Here is a 26,189-nt window from a genome sequence, read left to right as displayed (position 1 = left end):
TTCTACTAAAAGAAGACCCCACCCCCTTAAATAAAAATTAATAAATTACAATAACATTTGAATTGAATGGAATATCCAATAAAAAAAATGAAAACAACACTTTATAATTTTATGCTATATGACCAAAAGGACCTAAAATTAAGCCAAATCCATCTAAGGTCAACTTTGCCTGATGGAGTTGAAACCTTATCCTCTTTATGATTTTTTAAATTTATAAACGGACAATTCTAAATGATTCATTGTTGGTTGCTTAACGTCCAGTGGCAAAATGTGTCATGCATGTTCCGGACGAGAACAAATTAACAATAAATCCAATAAGTATAGGTCATGTAACAGAGGACGTTCGGGATAAAGGTCGGGAAATTTAGCCTGTCACTGAAAATGAGAGTATATTTGATATGGACAGAAATTTCCAAAACATTTTGCCAAAATTGCGAAAATTAAAATTTTGGAAATAATAATAATTAAAAATTTACAAATTTTCAACAAATAAAAAAAAAGATAATATTTGACAATGCACAGCAACTTCGGTGTTGAAAAATGTGTAATGAAGTTGGTCATAAGATTTTTTTAAATTTATACCCGGGAATAAAAAAAGTAAACGAACGCTAAGTAAGAAATAAATTCGTTATCTTGGTGCAATCAGGGGTGTATGGAATTTTACATCGCGGTGTTAAAAATGCATACGACCTTCGGCTGCGCCACAGGGTGTATAGATTTTCAACACCGGTGTAAAATTCTGTACACTCCTGATTACACCAAGATAACTAATATTTCCATCAAGACAAATAGTAAATGAAACATTAAGGATATTTTTTCTGTAAAAAAAAACACATTTACCCGCTTTACACTCTAAGTGTACGTACGTCTCAGTCCAACATGTCTGAGCTCACATAAATAATAAATATGAAGATTTCAGAATACAAATGAACGATGACTTTTTATGAAATGTACGTGTTAATACAGCATTATCAAACAGGTTTAATGCATTGTTTCGTGCTTTGAAAAGTACTTTATTTGAACCTTTTCATTGTTCTTTAAACGTAAATGCAATGACATATCACATTTTAAGCCAAAGGAATGTTGTTTTTTCACTCGATAAAACAAGGACACACTCGAAAAAACACGGACTGCTTTCGAAAAAAACACGAACATATAAAAATGAATTTACTCTCCAAAATGTTCTTTTCAATGCAAAAACAAGAATTTTTGTAAAGTGTCTATATATCTAAGTATACATTGATTCCATGTGCACATTTCTGTTGACATTTGCATTGGTATGTGTATAAAATGGCTTTAAATTATATTTTGGAATAAAGCATTATAAGGCTAAATTAATCGTTTTTAAAACAAAATAATGTAGGGTTGATAATATCTTTTTATCAAAAATACTAATATACCATCTATGATCTTGTATATAAGGTTCTAGCATCTTTTTTCACGTTTTATCACAAATGGAAGTCTGTTTGTTTACATTTTTGATTATATTCACTCGAAAAAAGTGGTCACACTCGAAAACGATCAAATCACTCGAAAAACCACGATCCCAGCCGGACACTATACCTAACTTGATATACGCCACAAAATAAACTGAAAACCAAACCAACTTTATGAATAACAATATTCTATAAAAACTTTTTACATTGGTCTTTAAAATGTAAAACAAAATGATGAAATACTACAAAGACATATTATATAAAAATAAGAATATGTGGTTAAATTGCCAATGAGACAACTATCCACCAAAGTTCAAATAAAGTGTATGTACGCAAATATAGGCAACCGTACAACCTTCAACAATGAGAAAAACCCATACAGTATAGTCGGTTATAAAAGGCCCGGACAAGAAAAATATGAAACAATTCACTTGAAAAAACTATTGGCCTTATTCATAACAAAACTTTCATTGGTGTTATGTATTCTGTGAAAAAATGACAGTTTACTAAACTACGTTTCATCCATCTGATTTTTTATTCAACAGCCGACATTCTTTTCTTTTATCTGAATATTTCTTTTTGTGCTTGGAATTGTTATTTGATGAGACTAGATGTGCATAGTTTAAAAAAAAAAAGAGATACTACATGTATACGAATGTATTGAAATGCAATATCTGTATTAACACTGAATAGCAACCTACGACATAAATGTCTCTTGTCATGTAGATGTAGGAAATATGACCCTCTTTCAACCCTTTTCAGAGTCTTTTATCAATATCATATAACTATGATTCATTCTTTTTTTCTTTATTAGACATCATATCAACAATATAACATATAATGTATCAAATCACACTATTATTTTCTTTTGATATCTATTTGATGTATAAATATTTTAGCTTCATTGGATATCATAAATACCGATAATACGATAGTATTCATACTACATGACTATAGACATATACTGTCGAATACTAAGAGTGAAATGTACTACATTTTAGCAATCGATTCTAGCTGTGCATCAGTAAGACTTGGTTTACTAGGAATATCCCTGGCATTAATTACATCTTCAGATACTTTTTCTAGGTTATTGTCACATACAAAATGCTGTAAGTATTTAAGAGTAGACCTTCTTCCTTGCTGAAAGTATAGGAATAAGTGTACTCATCTTTAGTACGGAACAATACTGTGAGTACTGTTTGTTTCTCGCAACGAGTGAAGGAATCATTTTGCCCTTAATGACTGAAAACTTGGAAAATGTGTTCTTTCATTATGTGTTTCGACGTTAATTAAACTAAACATCAACTGCATCACTATTCTTTTGTAATTATCATTTACTAAATTACTATTTATCGATATATTTATTTCAAATGAGGATATTTCAATTATAATAGTACACCAAGAAAAATTGTGGGCACCTGTATTGATAGATTAATATCTTCTTCGTTGTAAACTGATTCTATAAGTAAGTACTTTGTTCGGCTGTGTTATGTTTTTATATACGTTTAGTTGTTTCAGCGAAACTCTATTCTATTTAAAGCAGTAATGATTTCTTTGATGTTATGAAAACGTTTTAATTGTTTTTTATTCAATATACACTTTTTGGTTCAAAACTTTATATTTGTGATATCCTTGACGATTCCAGAAGACAGTTGACATGCGCGACAAAAGTATACAATTACATCAAATAGATGTTTCATAAGACTCTGTAATGTTGCTGAAAAAAACAAAAATCGCGAGGCATCCCAAATCATATCTCATTTAAAAAAAAATGATACAACAAGTATGACTGCATGTTCTCATCATGACAACGTTACAACAATGCAAAGGTAAACAAACTGAAAGTTTTACAAATTCGATACTTCTGTTTGTGATTTTACACAGTCATAAAACATTGATCTTGCTACATATGTTTGGTATAACGCATTCAATCTAAACGTAATCTAATGCTGTTTTTTGTAGTTTCCAAGGAGCTGGCCTATTTTTTAAGCTTTATTTTGTAAGTATTTCTGTGAAAGTTTAATGATTACTGGTCCCTTAGTTAGTTCACAGGAAGGCACATGACACATCGGCATTGTCTGTAGAGTTTCAGAAATAAAGCTTGACATTTTTTTCTTATATTTACATACCCTTTTGATTATTTGTTTTGCATGAAACTGTGCGATATCGATGGAAAGGCGGTGAAATTTCCCATCAGAGCTCATGCTTTGTTACTATGTACATATATGTCGAAAAATTTGTTTATTTTCTTTCTTCTTTAAAATAGAAATCGATCATGGGATTCGGATTCCACGATATTTCCAAATTAACAAAATTGAAGGAATATATTCCATTTTCACTGAACTAGTACACAATTTTGTTTAGGGGCCAGCTGAAACCTGCCTCCCGGTGCAGGATTTTCTCGCTGTGTTGAAGACCCATTGGTGGCCTTCGGCTGTTTTCTGCTCTTTGGTCGGGTTGTTGTCTCTTTGACACATTCCCCATTTCCATTCTCGATTTTATATTTCAATAATACATATAAGAATACCTTAGAAATAACAAATAAATTAGACACTGCAATAAACATTTCGTTCAAGATTTTCAATTCATATCGTAAAGAGTTACACCCAATTACTTAATATTGTTTAGAACTTTAATCTCAGAAAAAACCTACATACTTTTAATTTAAAAGAGGGACGAAAGATACCAGAGGGACAGTCAAACTCATAGATCGAAAACAAACTGACAACGCCATGGCCAAAAATAAAAAGACAATCAGACAAATAATAGTACAGATGACACAACATAGAAAACCAAAGACTAAGCAACACGAACCCCACCAAAAACTGGGGGTGATCTCAGGTGCTCCGGAAGGGTAAGCAGATCCTGCTCCACATGTGGCACCCGTAAATGTTTTGATGATACTAGAGGAGAATTAAACATTAGAAATGTTTAAAAGCTAAAGAGTAACAAATTAAATTAGGTTTTTAATTTTTGTAACTAAATGATTCTGCCAGAAATAAAAAGCTTTCAAAAATGCTTATATAAAAGGGATGCAATTAACCATAGAGGGTTTCAAAGCTTTCAAGATTAATATCGAAGCCCTAGATTCCCTAGAAAACACTGTTTAGATCAGAGATGGCAGTAAATTATGTCAAAAACTGTAAGAAATGGTGGAAATATTGGACAAACCTAACATTGCAACACAAATAAATGCTTCGTTATGTGTTATGTGAGGTGTCAAAGAGAAGGTATTTTGTGTTTATAGTAAATTACAACTGTTTAACTCAAAACAATTGAAATATAAGGGACCTTTCTGAACCCTTTCTTTTTGCAAATGGATGCTGCTGCTACGAGGAAGTAATGTAGGAAATGGGGAGGATAGAACAACATAGACGAACTAAAGCAATTTACGGATCAACATATATTATCTGAACTTACATTTATTAAGAAATTCTTGTCTTCATCTTCCAAATCAAAGTCGTTTGTTTTGATGTACCATGTACTGATTCCTATCGTTCTTTTTATGTCAGAACTCTAAAAACAAAGCCATTGCTAACACTACATAACAAATGTCAAACATCTTAATGTTTTACTTCACTATAATAGATCTTAAACTGATAACAATGCAAAAAAATAATACTCCATATAATTAAATATAAATGGTTGTTAAGATGATACTTTTGATATGCTCTACCAAAATGTGTCACACATATTGTATTTTGTAGCAAAAGAAGAATAAGGCCTTGTAAATGTTGTATGACAAACGAAACAGTATATAATGACAGCACATCAGCACATTGTATCAGTAAATTGCCAATGAATTAAGGTGGTACATACCACTACAGTGAGATAACTCTGTAAAAATCAGCTGAACGTTTTAATCACTTTCTATTGCTAGGGAAATATTGAGCTTCTCAATGAACACAATTGGTGTTTGTCAAACTGCTATATATCCAAAGAAAGTTTTCCGATAAAGTGTGTGATTCAAGTTTTTTGAATTTTTTATATTTTTGTCAAAGGGCCAGAGTTAATATTTTCTCAAAATTTTATGAAAATTAAACGAGCCAAATTAATTTTAGTCAAGGTGTTTGGTACCCCCTGAATGAAATAAATGTTAAATAGAAAAAAAAAACAATAATATCAGCTACTGAAATAGAGGCCCCGATTTTGGTGACACTTAAAAACATGTTTAGTTTTATTTTGTTTCTGAATTCAATGTTTCATTTTTTTAGAATTTTCTTCACTTCTGTCTTAGTTTTAAAATATGTTTATTTAAATATGTACCTGCGAAAATATCCTACCGCCATTGGTTAAGAGAGCATTAAAAATGGTCCCCAAAAAGCTGAAAAATCCATCGATTTCTTTGCGTTTCAGCCCGAGGTATTTCTCCTGGATGCAAACTCCTGTTACTTCAATAAAATTCAACAGTTCATTGTAATCAATCTGAAATGCATAACGCAAAAACTAATTTCTAACAAATCCAACAATACAGGTGTATAATTATGATAATAATGAATTTTGTTCGATTAAATGTTCCTGACTAGACATAAATTACGGATTGTGAAAAAAAAGTTTCTTTTTTATCCTGCTCACTTGGATTGCATTGCGTATGATTATTTTGTAGGGATTATTACCAACCCAGCAGTCAGCACTTCTGTGTTGACATGAATTATCAATGATATGGTCATAATAATAAATCAACTATTTTCAAAACTTTAAATTCTTCAAAATACTAAGGATTTCTTACCCCATGAATAAATTAGCTTAGATGTATTTGGCAAAACCTTTCGGAATTTGGGGTTCGCAGTGCTTTATTTGGTCTTTTTAACTATTTTGATTTGAGCATCACTGATTAGTCTTTTGTAGATAAAACGTACATCTGGCGTATAAAACTATATATATATAACTCATCAACGATATTATAAAACAGTTAACAATTTTACAGTGAGGCTTGTATGATGCAATTTGTGTTTGTTTATATTAAGATTTATACCAATTTCTATAAACTTACACTGCCACTTCCGTCTCTGTCTACAGCATCGTATGCAAGATCAGGACCACATCCCTCTCCGAATAACAATTTGCTGTATTTCTCTTTAAATTCGACCTACAATGAATCGAAAACGTAAACCGTAAGTTGGATTGCTTTGGCTTTCTTAATATATTGATTTAAAAGACGCCTCAAAGAAAAGTGCATAACTAAACACTTCAAAACAAATAAGTTACAAAAATAAAAACTTCTATAAGTCTTATATAAGAACAGCAAGGGTGACTGGGGTAGAGAGATATGTTCATATATTTGTCTTCTTCAGACTGGTATTTAGACTTTGCAAAAGTGGGGCGTACATTTGGCTGTGCGGAATATAAATTCGTATCCAACTCTGGTCAGAAAGGGAACATTCAATCCAATGTAAAATCAATCTAAATTGACACTTAGTTAAATTATCACAATCTGAAATAGGAGACAATCTGTAATTTTACAGATCCGACGACCATTCTGTTGTTTTAATATTGACGACCACGAAAACATTCCCCTTAAACAATGCATTTCATTGTACAAATACTAAATTACGGTACTAAAACGATATCCCAAACTACATCATTTAAACCACATTACTTTTGTAACCACCGCAAAATATTCCTTCAACAGTAGAGTCTGATTTACTCTTAATTAGAGGATACATTTCAATTGATATTTTGTATTCTTCTTGCAATGGTCCAAGATGTTGTCGTTTCATTACTTATGTAAACTATAAACCTAAATAGGCTTTTGGGGTCTGTATTTGAAATATAAATGTAATGTTCATACGAAATTTAAGGACAAATGCCTTCTTAATGTAAATTAGTTTCGGAAACTGTAACTTATAACACGACTACAGTTTTTAGTTGATAACCGAACCTTGGTACCTGTAACACGGGGAATACATAATAACAGACAAAACCAGACATGCACATTAAAAAGACATTTTTATTCATCATCATATAAATAAGATGTGGTATGATTGCCAATAAAAATCATCATTGAGACAACTTTCCACCAGATACCAAATGACTTCGAAGGTTCATAGCTAATGTAAACTTGGACAGTGATGGAACAGCACAACATACGAACAAACTATAAAAATCAGTTGAAAAGGGCTTAATTCATCATATCGATACAAAGCACAAAAACACAAAAGACACAAAGTACAGATCTGAGAGGACTCTAAGTTACTGAAAGCTAGTTCAAAGCCCATAACAACTAATAATAAAATCATGTATCTAGACTAAAATATCAATCCGTACACAACCAAATTCCAATGGGTTTAGTGTAAAGACGACATAAACAGTCAGAGAAAAACATGACCTTGTGCAATGCCAAACTATATGTATCGACAGATTGAAGTACCGTGGAAGTACATAAGTGAAGTTTAGTAATTTACTGTTAAAACAAATGAATATCTATACCAATAAAAACAATATTCAAAGATTTAATTACAGTGTTGAATAGGTAACCTTTTAGAATAAGTTTATTTAAAGGAATGATAAGTTTACCCCCAGATCGAATCTAAATTTCCGGGCTCGGTTTACAACATCACCGTGAAAATTAGAATGTGCTATTTCGTTTGAAATAGGTTTTCTACAGGTACATACATATTACAATTTGGTAAGTAATTGAAATGACTTATGAGTGTGATCCAACTATAGCAAGTCGACATTGTTGGGTATATACAACCGAAAGATATAAAATATCCAAATAAAAAACGGTGGCCTATACTTGCTAACACCTACACCACTTGGTCTCTAGATGTCACCTGTATCATAAGCAATCATACTACATCTTTTTATTTTCATTTTCGTATCTTACTTCAGAAAAAGCATTTTCAAATTCTTCTTTTGAAATGACGTCATTTCCATCTAAATTGTATTTTCGTAAAACCTACAAAAGATCATGAAAACGCCATCTTTAGTAATGATTTGCAAAATGTCATAAGTAAAGGCCACAGGTGATGTAAATACAAATGAAATGATTGTTTTTATAATTCAAGGTGATAAGATCATTATAACAAAACGAAAAGCATAAACGAAGTCTTAAATTTAATATTCGCATTTCAATAGCTATTTCTAATCTAAAGCGTTACTTCCTAATAGTTTCTTTCTTGTTTTCTTTTCGTTCCATTCTGTTTCTAAATTATACCTGCTTATAGTAATAATAATAATCAGACTTTACGGAAGACTTACTTTGAGGAATTCTGCCGCAGCTTCACATACGTCTGTATATACATTGTTTATTTTACTCTGTCCTTGATCTGTTTTTGCCCAATGTCTACAAAAAAAAGCAAGGTTCCTACTAATAAATCCAATTGATTTCAAGGTCTACATTTTACGATTTTGAATGCTAGTACAAGCTTATCAATTTGTCAAGATGAATAAATTGACATTTCAAAAAATGTATTAAGATGAAATATTATGTTTAAATAAAGGCAACAGTAGTATACCGCTGTACGAAACTCATAAATCGATAGAGATAAAAACAAATCCTGGTTACAAACTAAAACTGAGGGAAACGCATCAAATATAAGAGGAGAACAACGACACAACAAAAACACAACATTAAAATGTAACACACACAGAAACGAACTATAATATAACAATGGCCATTTTCCTGACTTGGTACAGGACATTTTAAGAAAAAAAATGGTGGGTTGAACCCGGTTTTGTGGCATGCCAAACCTCCCGCTTTTATGGCAACGTCAAACACAACACCAAAACGACAACATCACATGACAGGACCACAATACAAATAAATGGGAGAACATATAGGACAAAGAAACACACGAATAATAACTAACAAAAGGTACTAGGCTTAAAACTCAATACGCCAGACGTGCGTCTCATCCACACAAGACCAACAGTGACGCTCAGATGAAAAAAGTTTAAAAGCCAAAACAAGTACAAAGCTGAAGAGCACCGAGGACACGGCCAGGGTTTTCTGCCTGGGACAAGAACATCCTTATTATTTAGAATAATTTATAATTTTGCAAACAGTAAATTTTATAAAATGACTATATAATAGATATACATGATAAAACCGAAGTGGGGACTAACTACAGAATAAAAACGGATACATTACATAAAACAACTTAATCCAACACTTAAAAATGCACAGCCGATTTAGCCAAAGCCTCAACGCACAAAGTGACGTCACATTTGAAATTCTAAAAAAACACACAAAGTGACGTCACATTTGAATTTGTAAAAATATTTCCCAAAAATAAAATAGGATTAGGATTGATTCAAGATTTCATGCATCCGAAGCGCTTTTCTGGATTTACCTTCAGCAGGAACGCTAAAGCCGAATATTTAAAAGCCAAAGATGTATACAAACCGAAACAGTTAAAGAGCTTTATGACAAAAAGGACCTTAAAATAAATGATCATTTCACTATATGTGGTTAAAATTAATGTCTTCTTTCTGTTCAATTTATATTCTGAAAAGGGATGGCTTTTAACAATTTTTAGTCCAGTCATTCATTTGATATCGTGGGAAAACAATATTATATGTTTAATAACGCTTTTTGTTTCATAATTTTCAATTTTTCAAGAATTTTAAAAGAAAATGATATCTATGTTTAATGCAATTAAAATTTGTATTTGGTCATAAACTTTATCCAAACATCTGATATCTTATGTATGCAGAAAGTGTATCCATTGTGCTTAACATACCCTCTGCTGCATCGTATGGAGTTAACATATCTCAGTTAATATGTTCTACTCGTGCATTTTGACACTAAAGTGAACTTCATCAACATGGGAACGTCGTTACACAAAACTGTTTCAACAGAGTTATGAGGGGGAATAGCTATAATCGACACTACAAGTTTTACAGTCATGATCAGGTATTGATTGACCGGTAGCGACATTTTATCATGGTCTTAATTCTTTAGACACCTACATAAGCATCTGAACCGCTTGCGTCCTATTCCCGATTGTACAATTTTAATGGCGAATTTGCATGGCGGATGATGCCTGCAAAGCAGTAGACGTTTACCTTGTCGACCAACCACATCATGCAACTTTTGTTGCTCATGCGATTTTATCCTTTTTCTTTCTCAACTTGATTTGTCTGTTTTAAACAATTTAGGAGAATTGGAGATCGGAAACCACTGTCGCTTAATAGACATTATGTTCAATCGGTGTAATTTACCTTGCCAATTTCGTATTCGGTAATTTTCCCATGGGAACGCCAGATTTCTTCAATATCAAATCTTTATGATATTCTGACTCATCAAAAGAAAACTGAAAGAAAATAATTATCAACTGAGACTCAATTCAAGAAGCCTTTGCTTTCTCATGTTGCAAGAATACATCAGTTTGTAACTTATCATATAAAAGTTTCTTAAGATTAAAATGTTTCCTGATACTTTTTTATCATTTTATTTTCAAACAAGCAGTGCGATGAAATTTATTTGAATTCAACAAATAATTGTTTGCCTTATTTTGAGGGTCACATTGAAAAATTCATATATTCAACTGCGTCTTTTCATCCACAAATCTTCAGGTCATTCAGTAAGTAGTAATCAAAGTAATCATGCACAGAAAGGGCCGAGTAAAAAAAAGGAATATAAAAAGTCATACCGAAACAAATTCATGACACAAACGACCAAAACCCAAAGTAAGCCACCGAAACTCTGCTATTAAAACAAAAGACTGAGCAACAAGAGAATTCTACTAACAACAGAACGTGATCTACGATGCACCGGAAAGAATAAAGGTGTCAGACCAACAATTAAAAATCCCTATCTGTTCAACCAAATTTTGCAATTTTCACAGCTTTCTAAATATTTTACCTTAAGTTTAACTTCGTAGAAACCAGGTATATCCTGAATAGTACATGTATCACCTTTCTATGTGCCAATTTTCAACCTACCTTTAAAGTCTTATAAGAAAAATCTTACCCTCGGAACATAGGTACTACCAAAATAACCCCTGGTTTTCTGGAAATCTTAAATTAGTATACTATGGAGCCCATTGATCCTGAATTTTTAATGCAAACTCATAGACAAGTAAATTTTGGCTCAAAATGGTCTAAATGTATTTCTCTTTCACCAAAAGTTTCAGTTGCAAATTTGTTGGTTAGTTTAAGTAAACAATGACATCAAAAGAACTATTTTGTGTCAGAGTAGGGCTACCATTACATACGTTCTAAATTGGAGGAAGTAATTGGTGGTCTGACACCTATAAGATCATAATGTACTAGTTGCACCCGCCTTGTTGCGCAAGTAAATTTCGTATTCGTTGATGTGAAAATTGTGGAAAAGTGGACAGGATTGTGGCTACTACAATTTGAACATAAATTTAGTCATCAATGCCACATAGATTCCATGACAGTCACGCAAAGGATTGTGTCCATAGAACTTTTAAAATGTTGACATCAATTTTTCCATCACTTAAATAGCGTCTTTGTAAGCTTCTCTTCCGAAGAAAAGATCCGCGGTAAGAAATATTTGTCCTTTTTTTCAGCGGGACATTAACCCATGCTTCTGTGATATCATGGCATCTATATCTATGCTGTGTGACCTGGACAACTCGGCCTACTAGACTGGTAAAATTATCATTTGGTTCATGTCATTTTGTTTGAAGTTTACGGAGTATATCGTATTCTGCTTGGCAATGCCCGTTTTGAAATATCTATGTCACAATCGGTTAAGCATAAGTCTTATTTATCGTACCTTCTTTCTTTTGACAGAACTGAATGCGTCATATCATCAGATTGTTACTTGTCCTGAGCTATACAACTTATTTCACTAATAGAGCAGAACCATGCTCACCCTTCTGGAGGTTAAAGGTAAACTTATAATTTTTTAAGGGATTTGTGAGATTTTTGCTTTAATTTTATGTGTTTTATGTTCTTATTGTTTTCCCAGTCATGTGCTATTTCTTTATTCCATGGTATAGTCTTTCCTTTATCTAAGACAAAATTACTTTTTTTTAGACTTGCCCATTCCGTCCTATATAAGTAGTTAGATAACTTACATCTACCTACTACTTTTGTAAATTTGTTTATTCTGTAAGTGTAAAAAGTAAAATAATAAAAATACCAAACACTCTAGGAAAATTCTAAACGGAAAGTTCTTAAGCAAATGGCAAACTAAAAGCTCAAGCATATCAAACGAATGGATAACAACTGTCATATTCCTGACTTGGTACAGGCATTTTCTTATGTAGAAAATAGTGGATTAAACCTGGTTTAGACGAGAGAAATTTATTATCATTGCAGTATTATGTCTGCCTAGAGTTGTGAATCAAAACCTATTTGGAGCCTTGGTTTTGGAATTCTTCATTTGTTGGTTTTCTCTGGGCTTGCTGATTTTGTCTTTTTTACTTAGGTTTTATATGGCTAGATGTTTGTCTTCTTTTATAATACCAGTTTGAATTGGGACCCACTTACGACAATACACCCAAGTGTTTTTGTAGACTCTGCTCCACTTTGAAACCTGTTTTTTCTATCCATCAGCGATGCTATATCATAGATTGGCTGAATTTTATTTAAGAAACTATCGTTTGGATCCATCGAAAGCCACCATCCTAGAACAAAGATATAAAAATTATCCCCTTTGATTTTCAGTAAATTTGTTTCTTTTGTTTTATAGCCACGATGAATGATTCGTTCTTCAATTGAGAATATTTTACTGTAAACTGTACACACTTAGTTCGATATATTCCTTATTGTTCAATTGAAATAAAAGGTAATATAGTAAAACCCCCTTTCGTAATTTTGGGCCCTTAGTGATCTTCTACTGCATCGAACGTCACTGATGTATCATTTGAAAACAACGTCATCTGGCATACAAAATTTTTAGACTGGTATCTATGATTAGTTTATATCATAAACTGCCACAGTTGACGAAATATTGAAAAAGCATTGGAAATGAAACTTTTTTAGAAAATTAATTGTTTTCAGCATCGAAGTTTAGTTTCAATATGATCAATATTAGATGCATTTACACTTACCATCAAAACAATGGATAGGGTAGTTACAAAAAATTCCACCATCTACATAAGTATTTGTGTTGCCGTACAGTTTATTCTGTACACTTTGAAACAAACCTGAAACAAATTAAAGCTGACATTTTGACTGCGACAAATGCAGCTTGTAACCAAAGTGACTAAACGAGATAAAGTTGATGTCTTGAAGAAGACCCAGAGTGATATATAAAGTATAATCTAATATAGCATGTCAGTAAATAACGTGCTAAGATTCTTAACCAATCATATTTAAGGAAATAGGGAAATCATGTTTAAGGAAAGAGGGAAATTTTGTTTAAGGAAAGAGGGAAAAATTCTAAGTTAAAAAAAATAGACAAAAAGTTAAAACTAAATGCACCAAAACAGTTTCGTTTTCCTCTTATAGTTGATGTGTTTCCCCAGGTTTTAGTTTGTAGTCCGTATTTATTTTCTCTTAATCGATTTATGACTTTTGAACAGCGGTATACTACTGTTGCCTTTAATTACAAACCAACAAATACCAGGGCGTTTGAGAATAAAGTACATACGAAGTCTAGATTTTGAACAATACCAACTTCGGTATGTTTACAATATACTGATTAAATAGAAATAAGAAGATGTGGTTTGAGTGCCAATGACATGATATCACTAAAAATTACCATATATACATGGCCGCCAAACTCTGTGACAATCAGAAAAATGAATATATATCTGCTGCTTGTAACGACTGACTTACTCCTGATGACCATAGTAAATTTTTATAGAGAAGGTATTTAACAGACCTGTTAGATGAACATGGAAATACATTGACCTATGAACATTTTGAAAGAATTTATAAGTCTAAACCCACGTTCTTACAGTTTAATGGGCTTATACTTGCATTAAAAATTGGTTGCAAGCCAGAAAAGGGTTTAAATGACATGTATACTATTTTAAACAATGGTAAAATACCTATAGATTTTGCAGCAGAAAAAAATAGGAAGGTAATCTAAATAAGGTTGTAGGAAATTGGAAAAAAATACACTTGTCTGTTACCAAGATTTCACAAAAAAAGCTAAGCTATGTTGGTTTCAGTATAGAATTATTCATTATATTTTGGGTACAAATGGTCTACTCCATCTTTTTAATGAACCTTGTAAACTGTAATATATGTACATTTTGCAAGGAAGAGTCAGAACCTATAGAACATTTACTTTGGGATTGTCAAATTGTAGCCGACATTTGGCACAATCTAAATTCTTTGATTTTTGATAAAGTACATATCGAAATTCCACTAAAATTGAATATTGTCATTTTTTTGTTTCTAAAATTATAAATTGAATATTATCAAAAATAATGTTATTTTACCGACAAAGTACTTTGTTTACAGATCTAAGATGCAAGATGTAAAACCTCCTATAAAAGGACTTCAAAATTACATAAAAAAACTTGATTTTAGAAAAACATATTTTTTTGAAAAAATTGATTGTGGAAGAATATAACATGTACCGGAACCCTGGGCTTGGGTCACTTATTAAATATTAATGGCGTACATCCATATACATGTACATATGTGTGTATATTTTAATGTATAGGTATACTGTTATACCATATTTTATGTGTATATGTGTTCTTGCACTATCATTACTACTATTATTATATTGATGAAAATGTTAGACTTAATCCATAGTTTTCATACTTTTATACCATAGTAATATGCTTATGTACTTCACTTGATAATTGTGCCTCAAGATAAATAGATGTAAATGTAAATAGCAGACACACACTTAAATTGTGTTTTATCTAATATGAACATCATTTTTGAGAAGCAAAGCAGATGTGATAATATCTATACGAAATTGTTTCAGATTAATTACTACTCAGAAAATGAAACTAAATGTACAAATTCCACGAATATTTCTTAAATCCCCTAAAACAGTTTATTCATGTATATTTATATATATATATATATACATATATCTGTTTATTAATTTAATAGATTTGTATTCATATCAATTCTACATCCATTCTTTTCTAAAAACTGATAACCAAATCTTACCAGGAATAGACATTGACATACGCACTGCCAATCTAACAGGCATATCTGGTGTGGTTTTTACATGACAATATTCTTCTGACATAGTATTGACGTTTGCAATAATAATACACAATTCATTACCAAATTTCTTATATACCTACAATGACAAAATGCATAACCAATGTTCTTGTACAATGATAAATATTAGTCTGGAATTAAATTTCTTTCATCCAAAAAAATCACAATTCAATTCCGAAATCAGTGTTTACATTAAAATACTTTTACTCATTACACAGTTCAACATACGGTTTACCTGCGTGCAAAATATAATTTATAAACAAATGAATTTTTTAACCAAATTTTGGAGGTATTCAACATTATATCATTAGAGATGTATGTATATGTTGTTGCACATTAAATACTTCTTTCAGGTATGAAGTTCCATCAGACGAGTATACATTGTATCTTATCTTCGATTGATTAATATCTATCTATAAAATTTTGTGTTCTTATTAGAGAACAAAAGTTCTATGGTCCATTATTATTCAAACAAATAAAATATTATGTTTACTATACCTCAGCGAATGTTATATCTGGGTCACCTGTCTTCATAGATAAAACTTCCCCCATAAAATTTTTAAATTTGTCTCCTGGATGCCAGCCATAGCGTGATATTATATTTGGGATCAGACTCATGTAACCATAGGGCGCATCTATAACAAATATATTAATTTGTGTTTATAAATTCTATGTTAAATGAAAGAACAGAGTTTGAATGTCCCCCGCGTTGCACATATTTTATATTTCCAAGGGGCATAACTCTTTTTTTTATTAGTCGGTCGTCCACCATTATAGAACATGTCCGAGATATTGCTGATATAACCTATAGTATAAGTTTTATAAAAATCTGGCAAGAATTGTACCCGTGAGAGCGCTTACAAGGCCATTTTCCATAAATTTAATATTTCCAAGGAGCATAACTCTTTAATAAAAATTCGATCGTCTACCATTATAAAAATCTGGCAAGAATTGTACCCGTGAGAGCGATTACGAGGCAATTTTCCATATATTTAATATTTCCAAGGGGCATAACTCTTTTAAAAAAGTAGATCGGCCACCATTATAGAACTTGCCCGAGATATTGCTGATATTAACCTATAGTATAAATTTTATAAAAATCTGGAAAGAATTGTACCTGTGAGAGAGCTAACAAGACCGGACGGACGGACGCCCGTTATTTCCATGTCCCCCGCAACGCGTTACACAGGGGACAACAAACACATATTTTTTTATCACATTAGAGTACAGATCTATGAAACTTTCATCTGCATAAATTTTTTTTTATAATTTTTATTGTTAAGTTACCTAACACTACAAACCAGTAAAAGTCTGAAATGGCCTATATCTGTACTCGACTGTACTAATTTTTGCTCGACCAGTCTGAATTGGTCTGAAATTTACTTGATATTACTCGACTGTAGTCTGAACCATACTTAAAACAGTCTGAACTTGTACTCGACCTTTAATCGACCAGTACTTAACCATTTTGTACTAGTCTGAACCATACTCGACGTAGTCTTAACAATTCTCGACCAAGTCTGAACCATGCTCGACCTGGTCTTAACCATACTCGACCAAGTCTTAACCAACCTAGACCTATTTTTATCTATCTTTTATATTTCATCAATTAAGAACTGTTTTTAACAACAGATATTTCCCTTGGCTAGAAATTTGAACAACAATTTGAAATAAAAAATGTATATAATATATAGCATTGGAACCAAAATTTAACAATAAACATTATATAATCATCAACACCATATTCATCAACACTTATACATATATATATACAATGTATATCGTCTTTAAAATAAAAATAAAACAAGGTGATCGAAGGAAGTCATTTCTGGTCAGATTAAAAAAAATATCATGTAATAAATTTTTCGGTTAGATCAAGGATTTGTATACTATACAAATCCTTGGTTAAATGAATTTTTATATACATGATGTCAGGTTCACATTGCATTATGTACATCATAAATACAAGAACTTTCGACCATTATTCAAATATCATAAATGGTATTCAAAATTCAAAATTTGTTAATGTTTCAGATATATTTTATGGTTATTGCAAAATTTTCAAACACTAACTTAACCTGGTATATATTTATGGTGTCAGTCATGTTTAGTTAATTACGAAGTGATTTTGTTGTATTGTATATAAAGAAACTAAATAAATTTGAAAATGACACCTTTGTTTTGTAAAATAACGTCTTTACTATAATAGACCTTCCATAGCAATACTTTATAAAACCTTCTTAAAAAAAGAATTGTGTTCCAAAGTTATAATTTAGGTTGTTTAATTAAAATTTGTCAAAATCAAAGACATTGCATACAGGAAGCTCTTTAATAAGGTTAATTACCTTAGGCAGTACAGGTGTGTTTTAAAGGTAAAAATAAAACCCTGTTTTTCTTAAACTCGTGTATTTCTTATCTAGTGAACTCACAAGGCCTTGTGATTTAAGTTTTACAGGATGCTGTTTAATTTTCAATGGATGGTATTTAAAATTTATTACTTTCTGATCAGGTGTGATCTTTTTCATGAGTGTGCCCCAAGCAGGAAGTATTACTTTATAGTTTATTCCTAATCAGAAAAACAGTTTTAATAATTTCTTTAATTGTTATCCCTTTTAGATATCTATCAGTGTTTAAGAACATCAGTTGTTCGACCTGCTAGTCAAATGCGTTTTGGTAAAATATCCTTTTTCACTTTTTTGGTCTTTTGGAAATGTTTTTGTGCTGTATTTAGACCCCTCTACCAGGAAATTTGTTTTGCATGCACACGTAAAACAATTGCGGTTTTTATCCAACGCAATCATATATTTCAACGTTGTTTTCAATTTAGACTTGCTTATATTTTTCGTTTGGGCTTGTATTATATTTGCCTTTGGGTTTATATAATCCGTTCATCCTATTTCGACTCCTCAAAATTGAAGAGTCAATCCTAAATTGAGGTTAATTATATGGCCTTCCAAATACCATTTCGATTCCAAACATCACTGAAGAGCTATTAATCCGTATATGGTGTACCAATTTTTGCACCTCATGTTTGCTTTATACCATCTTTTCCGCAAGTTTATTGTTTTCTGTTTGGTATTAAATTGATAATTAAGATCCATTTTGTTACATCTGGTGATCCGTTTATTTGGCAATCGCCATGGTAGTCGGCAGTGTTTAAGAACATCCGTTGTTCGACCTGCTAGTCAAATTCGTTTTGTTAAAATATATATACATATAAATATGCCAAATTATGATAAGAATAGATTTATTTCTGATATAAGGTTAAACAATTTCAGTGATGTTGTTGCTGTTACCTCAGTTAAAAAGATCGTTATATTACAATTGTATGTACAACCATGAAACCTATACAGTTTTTTTATTTAATAATTTATCTGAATTAAGATTTGTTTAAATAAGAAAAACATGTCAAACAAGAAGCACCTTAATAAGGTTATATTAACCTCAGTACAGTTTTCATGTAAAAGAAAATCTTTTTTTTTAACAATACTCGGACTTTAAAATTAGATAGTTTAAGTATCTCAATTTGATAATTTGTGAATCATGTAAGTATGTAAAAATCTGTTTTTACAAGTCTAAATTGAAAACAATGTTGAAACCTATGATTGCGTTGGATAAAAACCGCATTTTTATACGTGTGCATGCAAAACAAATTTCTTGGTAGATGGGTTTAAATACAGCACAAACAACATTTTCCAAAAGACCAAATGAGTGAAAAAGTATATTTTAACAAAACGCATGTGACTAGCATGTCGAACAACTGATTTTCTTAAACCCTGCTGACTGCCATTGGCGATTGTTTACCAAACAGAAAACAATAAACTTGCGAAAAAGATGGTATACCGCAAACATAAGGTGCAAAAATTTGTACACCATATCCGGATTTCGACAATTAATGTTTCTTCAGTGATGTTAGGAATCGAAACGGTATTTGGAAGGCCATATAATTTACCTCAATTTAGGATAGACTCTTGAATTTTGAAAGAGTCAAAATAGAATAAACGGATCATATAAACCCAAAGGCAAATATAATACAAGCCCAAACGAAAAAATATAAAAAAGTCTAAATTGAAAACAACGTTCAAACCTATGATTGCGTTGGATAAAAACCGCATTTTTATACGTGTGCATGCAAAATAAATTTCTTGGTAGAGGGGTCGAATGCAGCACAAACAACATTTTCCAAAAGACCAAATGAGTGAAAAAGTATATTTTAACAAAACGCATTTGACTAGCAGGTCGAACAACTGATGTTCTTAAACCCTGCTGACTGCCATTGGCGATTGCCAAATAAACGGATCACAAGATGTAACAAAATATATCTTATTATTAATTGTTTACCAAACAGAAAACAATAAATTTGCGGAAAAGATGGTATACCACAAACATGAGGTGCAAAAATTTGTACACCATAACCGGATTTCGACAATTAATGTCCCTTCAGTGATGTTAGGAATCGAAACGGTATTTGGAAGGCCATATAATTTACCTCAATTTAGGATAGACTCTTGAATTTTGAAAGAGTCAAAATAGGATGAACGGATCATATAAACCCGAAGGCAAATAAAATACAAGCTCATACGAAAAAATATAAACAAGTCGAAATTGAGAACAACGTTCAAACCTATGATTGCGTTGGATAAAAAACGCATTTTTATACGTGTGCATGCAAAACAAATTTCTTGGTAGAGGGGTCTAAATACAGCACAAACAACATTTTCCAAAAGACCAAATGAGTGAAAAAGTATATTTTAACAAAACGCATTTGACTACCAGGTCGAACAACTGATGTTCTTAAACGCTGCTGACTGCCATTGGCGATTGCCAAATAAACGGATCACAAGATGTAACAAAATAGATCTTATTATTAATTTTTTACCAAACAAATAACAATAAACTTGCGGAAAAGATGGTATACCGCAAACATGAGGTGCAAAAATTTGTACACCATATCCGGATTTCGACAATTAATGTCTCTTCAGTGATGTTAGGAATCGAACGGTTTTTGGAAGGCCATATAATTTACCTCAATTTAGGATAGAGTCTTGAATTTTGAAAGAGTCAAAATAGGATGAACGGATCATATGTACCCGAAGGCAAATATAATACAAGCCCAAACGAAAAAATATAAACAAGTCTAAATCGAAAACAACGTTCAAACCTATGATTGCGTTGGATAAAAACCGCATTTTTATACGTGTGCATGCAAAATAAATTTCTTGGTAGAGGGGTCTAAATACAGCACAAACAACATTTTCCAAAAGACCAAATGAGTGAAAAAGTATATTTTAACAAAACGCATTTGAATAGCAGGTCGAACAACTGATGTTCTTAAACCCTACTGAATGCCATTGGCGCTTGCCAAATAAACGGATCACAAGATGTAACAAAATAGATCTTATTATTACCATATCCGGATTTCGACAATTAATGTCTCTTCAGTGATGTTAGGAATCGAAATGGTATTTGGAGGCATATTGTGTACAAATTTTTGCACCTCATGTTTGCGGTATATCGTTTTTTCACAAGTTTATTGTTTTCTGTTTGGTAAAAATTAATAATAAGATCTATTTTGTTACATCTTGTGATCCGTTTATTTGGTAATCGCCAATGGCAGTCAGCAGGGTTTAAGAACATCAGTTGATCGACCTGCTAGTCAAATGCGTTTTGTGAAAATATACTTTTTCACTCATTTTGGTCTTTTGGAAAATGTTGTTTGTGCTGTATTTAGACCCTTCTACCAAGAAATTTGTTTTGCATGCACACGTATAAAAATGCGGTTTTTATCCAACGCAATCATAGGTTTGAACGTTGTTTTCAATTTAGACTTGTTTATATTTTTTCGTATGAGCTTGTATTATATTTGCCTTCGGGTTTACATGATCCGTTCATCCTATTTTGACTCTTTCAAAATTCAAGAGTCTATCCTAAATTGAGGTAAATTATATGGCCTTCCAAATACTGTTTCGATTCCTAACATCACTGAAGAGACATTAATTATCGAAATCCGGATATGGTGTACAAATTTTTGCACCTCATGTTTACGGTATACCATCTTTTCCACAAGTTTATTGTTTTCTGTTTGGTAAAAATTAATAATAAGATCTATTTTGTTACATCTTGTGATCCGTTTATTTGGTAATCGCCAATGGCAGTCAGCAGGGTTTAAGAACATCAGTTGATCGACCTGCTAGTCAAATGCGTTTTGTGAAAATATACTTTTTCACTCATTTTGGTCTTTTGGAAAATGTTGTTTGTGCTGTATTTAGACCCTTCTACCAAGAAATTTGTTTTGCATGCACACGTATAAAAATGCGGTTTTTATCCAACGCAATCATAGGTTTGAACGTTGTTTTCAATTTAGACTTGTTTATATTTTTTCGTATGAGCTTGTATTATATTTGCCTTCGGGTTTACATGATCCGTTCATCCTATTTTGACTCTTTCAAAATTCAAGAGTCTATCCTAAATTGAGGTAAATTATATGGCCTTCCAAATACTGTTTCGATTCCTAACATCACTGAAGAGACATTAATTATCGAAATCCGGATATGGTGTACAAATTTTTGCACCTCATGTTTACGGTATACCATCTTTTCCACAAGTTTATTGTTTTCTGTTTGGTAAAAATTAATAATAAGATCTATTTTGTTACATCTTGTGATCCGTTTATTTGGTAATCGCCAATGGCAGTCAGCAGGGTTTAAGAACATCAGTTGATCGACCTGCTAGTCAAATGCGTTTTGTGAAAATATACTTTTTCACTCATTTTGGTCTTTTGGAAAATGTTGTTTCTGCTGTATTTAGACCCTTCTACCAAGAAATTTGTTTTGCATGCACACGTATAAAAATGCGGTTTTTATCCAACGCAATCATAGGTTTGAACGTTGTTTTCAATTTAGACTTGTTTATATTTTTTCGTATGAGCTTGTATTATATTTGCCTTAGGGTTTACATGATCCGTTCATCCTATTTTGACTCTTTCAAAATTCAAGAGTCTATCCTAAATTGAGGTAAATTATATGGCCTTCCAAATACCGTTTCGATTCCTAACATCACTGAAGAGACATTAATTATCGAAATCCGGTTATGGTGTACAAATTTTTGCACCTCATGTTTGCGGTATACCATTTTTTCCGCAAATTTATTGTTTTCTGTTTGGTTAACAATTAGTAATAAGATCTATTTTGTTACATCTTGTGATCCGTTTAATTGGCAATCGCCAATGGCAGTCAGCAGGATTTAAGAACATCAGTTGTTCGACCTGCTAGTCAAATGCGTATTGTTTAAATATACTTTTTCACTCATTTGGTCTTTTGGAAAATGTTGTTTGTGCTGTATTTAGATCCATCTACCAAGAAATTTGTTTTGCATGCACACGTATAAAAATGCGGTTTTTATCCAATGCAATCATAGGTTTGAACGTTGTTTTCAATTTAGACTTGTTTATATTTTTTCGTATGGGCTTGTATTGTATTTGCCTTTGTGTTTATATGATCCGTTCACCTTTTTTGACTCTTTCAAAATTCAAGAGTCTATCCTAAATTGAGGTAAATTATATGGACTTCCAAATACCGTTTCGATTCCTAACATCACTGAATAGATATTAATTGTCGAAATCCGGTTATGGTGTACAAATTTTTGCACCTTAAGTTTGCGGTATACCATCTTTTTCGCAAGTTTATTGTTTTCTGTTTGGTAAAAAAAATTAATAATAAGATCTATTTTGTTACATCTTGTGATCCGTTTATTTGGCAATCGCCAATAGCAGTCAGTAGGGTTTAAGAACATCAGTTATTTGACCTGCTAGTCAAATGCTTTTTTATTAAAATATACTTTTTCACTCATTCGGTCTTTTGGAAAATGTTGTTTGTGCTGTATTTAGACCCATCTACCAAGAAATTAGTTTTGCATGCACACGTATAAAAATGCGGTTTTTATCCAACGCAATCATAGGTTTGAACGTTGTTTTCAATTTAGACTTGTTTATATTTTTTCGTATGGGCTTGTATTATATTTGCCTTCGGGTTTATATGATCTGTTTATACTATTTTGACTCTTTAAAAATTCAAGTGTCTATCCTAAATTGAGGTAAATTATATGGCCTTCCAAATACCGTTTCGATTCCAAACATCACTGAAGAGACATTAGTTGTCGAAATCCGGTTATGGTGTACAAAGTTTTGCACCTTATGTTTGCGGTATACCATCTTTTTCGCAAGTTTATTGTTTTCTGTTTGGTAAACAATTAATAATAAGATCTATTTTGTTACATCTTGTGATCCGTTTATTTGGCAATCGCCAATGGCAGTCAGCAGGGTTTAAGAACATCAGTTGTTCGACCTGCTAGTCAAATGCGTTTTGTTTAAATATACTTTTTCACTCATTTGGTCTTTTGGAAAATGTTGTTTGTGTTGTATTTAGACCTATCTACCTAGAAATTTGTTTTGCATGCACACGTATAAAAATGCGGTTTTTATCCAACGCAATCATAGGTTTGAACGTTGTTTTCAATTTAGACTTGTTTATATTTTTTCGTATGGGCTTGTATTATATTTGCCTTTGTGTTTATATGATCCGTTCACCTTTTTTGACTCTTTCAAAATTCAAGAGTCTATCCTAAATTGAGGTAAATTATATGGCCTTCCAAATACCGTTTCGATTCCTAACATCACTGAAGAGACATTAATTGTCGAAATCCGGTTATGGTGTACAAATTTTTGCACCTTATGTTTGCGGTATTCTATCTTTTTCGCAAGTTTATTGTTTTCTGTTTGGTAAAAAAATTAATAATAAGATCTATTTTGTTACATCTTGTGATCCGTTTATTTGGCAATCGCCAATAGCAGTCAGCAGGGTTTAAGAACATCAGTTATTTGACCTGCTAGTCAAATGTTTTTTATTAAAATATACTTTTTCACTCATTCGGTCTTTTGGAAAATGTTGTTTGTGCTGTATTTAGACCCATCTACCAAGAAATTTGTTTTGCATGCACACGTATAAAAATGCGGTTTTTATCCAACGCAATCATAGGTTTGAACGTTGTTTTCAATTTAGACTTGTTTATATTTTTTCGTATGGGCTTGTATTATATTTGCCTTCGGGTTTATATGATCCGTTTATCCTATTTTGACTCTTTCAAAATTCAAGTGTCTATCCTAAATTGAGGTAAATTATATGGCCTTCCAAATACCGTTTCGATTCCAAACATCACTGAAGAGACATTAATTGTCGAAATCCGGTTATGGTGTACAAAGTTTTGCACCTTATGTTTGCGGTATACCATCTTTTTCGCAAGTCTATTGTTTTCTGTTTGGTAAACAATTAATAATAAGATCTATTTTGTTACATCTTGTGATCCGTTTATTTGGCAATCGCCAATAGCAGTCAGCAGGATTTAAGAACATCAGTTGTTCGACCTGCTAGTCAAATGCGTTTTGTTAAAATATACTTTTTCACTCATTTTGGTCTTTTGGAATATGTTGTTTGTGCTGTATTTAGACCCCTCTTCCAAGAAATTTGTTTTGCATGCACACGTATAAAAATGCGGTTTTTATCCAACGCAATCATAGGCTTGAACGTTGTTTTCAGTTTAGACTTGTTTATATTTTTTCGTATGAGCTTGTATTATATTTGCCTTCGGGTTTACATGATCCGTTCATCCTATTTTGACTCTTTCAAAATTCAAGAGTCTATCCTAAATTGAGGTAAATTATATGGCCTTCCAAATACCGTTTCGATTCCTAACATCACTGAAGAGACATTAATTATCGAAATCCGGTTATGGTGTACAAATTTTTGCACCTCATGTTTGCGGTATACCATCTTTTCCGCAAATTTATTGTTTTCTGTTTGGTTAACAATTAGTAATAAGATCTATTTTGTTACATCTTGTGATCCGTTTATTTGGCAATCGCCAATGGCAGTCAGCAGGATTTAAGAACATCAGTTGTTCGACCTGCTAGTCAAATGCGTTTTGTTTAAATATACTTTTTCACTCATTTGGTCTTTTGGAACATGTTGTTTGTGCTGTATTTAGACCCCTCTTCCAAGAAATTTGTTTTGCATGCACACGTATAAAAATGCGGTTTTTATCCAACGCAATCATAGGCTTGAACGTTGTTTTCAATTTAGACTTGTTTATATTTTTTCGTATGGGCTTGTATTATATTTGCCTTCCGGTTTATATGATCCGTTCATCCTATTTTGACTCTTTCAAAATTCAAGAGTCTATCCTAAATTGAGGTAAATTATATGGCCTTCTAAATACCGTTTCGATTCCTAACATCACTGAAGAGACATTAATTGTCGAAATCCGGTTACGGTGTACAAATTTTTGCACCTCATGTTTGCGGTATACCATCTTTTCCGCAAGTTTATTGTTTTCTGTTTGGTAAAAAAATTAATAATAAGATCTATTTTGTTACATCTTGTGATCCGTTTATTTGGTAATCGCCAATGGCAGTCAGCAGGGTTTAAGAACATCAGTTGTTCGACCTGCTAGTCAAATGCGTTTTGTTAAAAAAATCTGTTTTTATATATCTTTACTTTATTGTGAGGTTGTTGACGTTTCAGTTAAAAAGAACGTTACTTTAACAGTAAAATTTCAAAAAAGTACACGTTTTTTGGTCAAGTATGGGTCAGACAGGTCGAGCATTGTTCAAACCTTAGGTCGAGTATGGTTCAGGTT

General features: G+C 32.0%; 1 protein-coding gene across 1 annotated transcript in view; it reads right to left on the bottom strand.

Annotated features, from left to right (window-relative positions):
- Positions 1-2,258: 2,258 nt before the first annotated feature.
- LOC127730953 (uncharacterized) overlaps positions 2,259-26,189 on the bottom strand; it is a 35,685-nt gene continuing 11,754 nt past the window's right edge. The window contains exons 5-15 of the mRNA XM_052239587.1: positions 15,999-16,135; positions 15,444-15,579; positions 13,412-13,507; positions 12,849-12,985; positions 10,605-10,696; positions 8,640-8,724; positions 8,266-8,337; positions 6,430-6,525; positions 5,703-5,861; positions 4,857-4,952; positions 2,259-2,576 (exon numbers count right to left, since the gene is read on the bottom strand). Coding sequence (XP_052095547.1) covers positions 2,427-2,576; positions 4,857-4,952; positions 5,703-5,861; positions 6,430-6,525; positions 8,266-8,337; positions 8,640-8,724; positions 10,605-10,696; positions 12,849-12,985; positions 13,412-13,507; positions 15,444-15,579; positions 15,999-16,135 — 1,256 coding nt within the window. The 3' untranslated portion in view covers positions 2,259-2,426. The remainder of the gene's footprint in view (positions 2,577-4,856; positions 4,953-5,702; positions 5,862-6,429; positions 6,526-8,265; positions 8,338-8,639; positions 8,725-10,604; positions 10,697-12,848; positions 12,986-13,411; positions 13,508-15,443; positions 15,580-15,998; positions 16,136-26,189) is intronic.

This window comes from Mytilus californianus, unplaced genomic scaffold (genome assembly GCF_021869535.1).
Source record: "Mytilus californianus isolate M0D057914Y unplaced genomic scaffold, xbMytCali1.0.p SCAF_2, whole genome shotgun sequence".
NCBI lineage: Eukaryota > Metazoa > Mollusca > Bivalvia > Mytilida > Mytilidae > Mytilus > Mytilus californianus.
The sequence above is the reverse complement of the archived record's forward strand: the minus strand, read 5'-3'. Positions and strand labels throughout refer to the sequence as shown.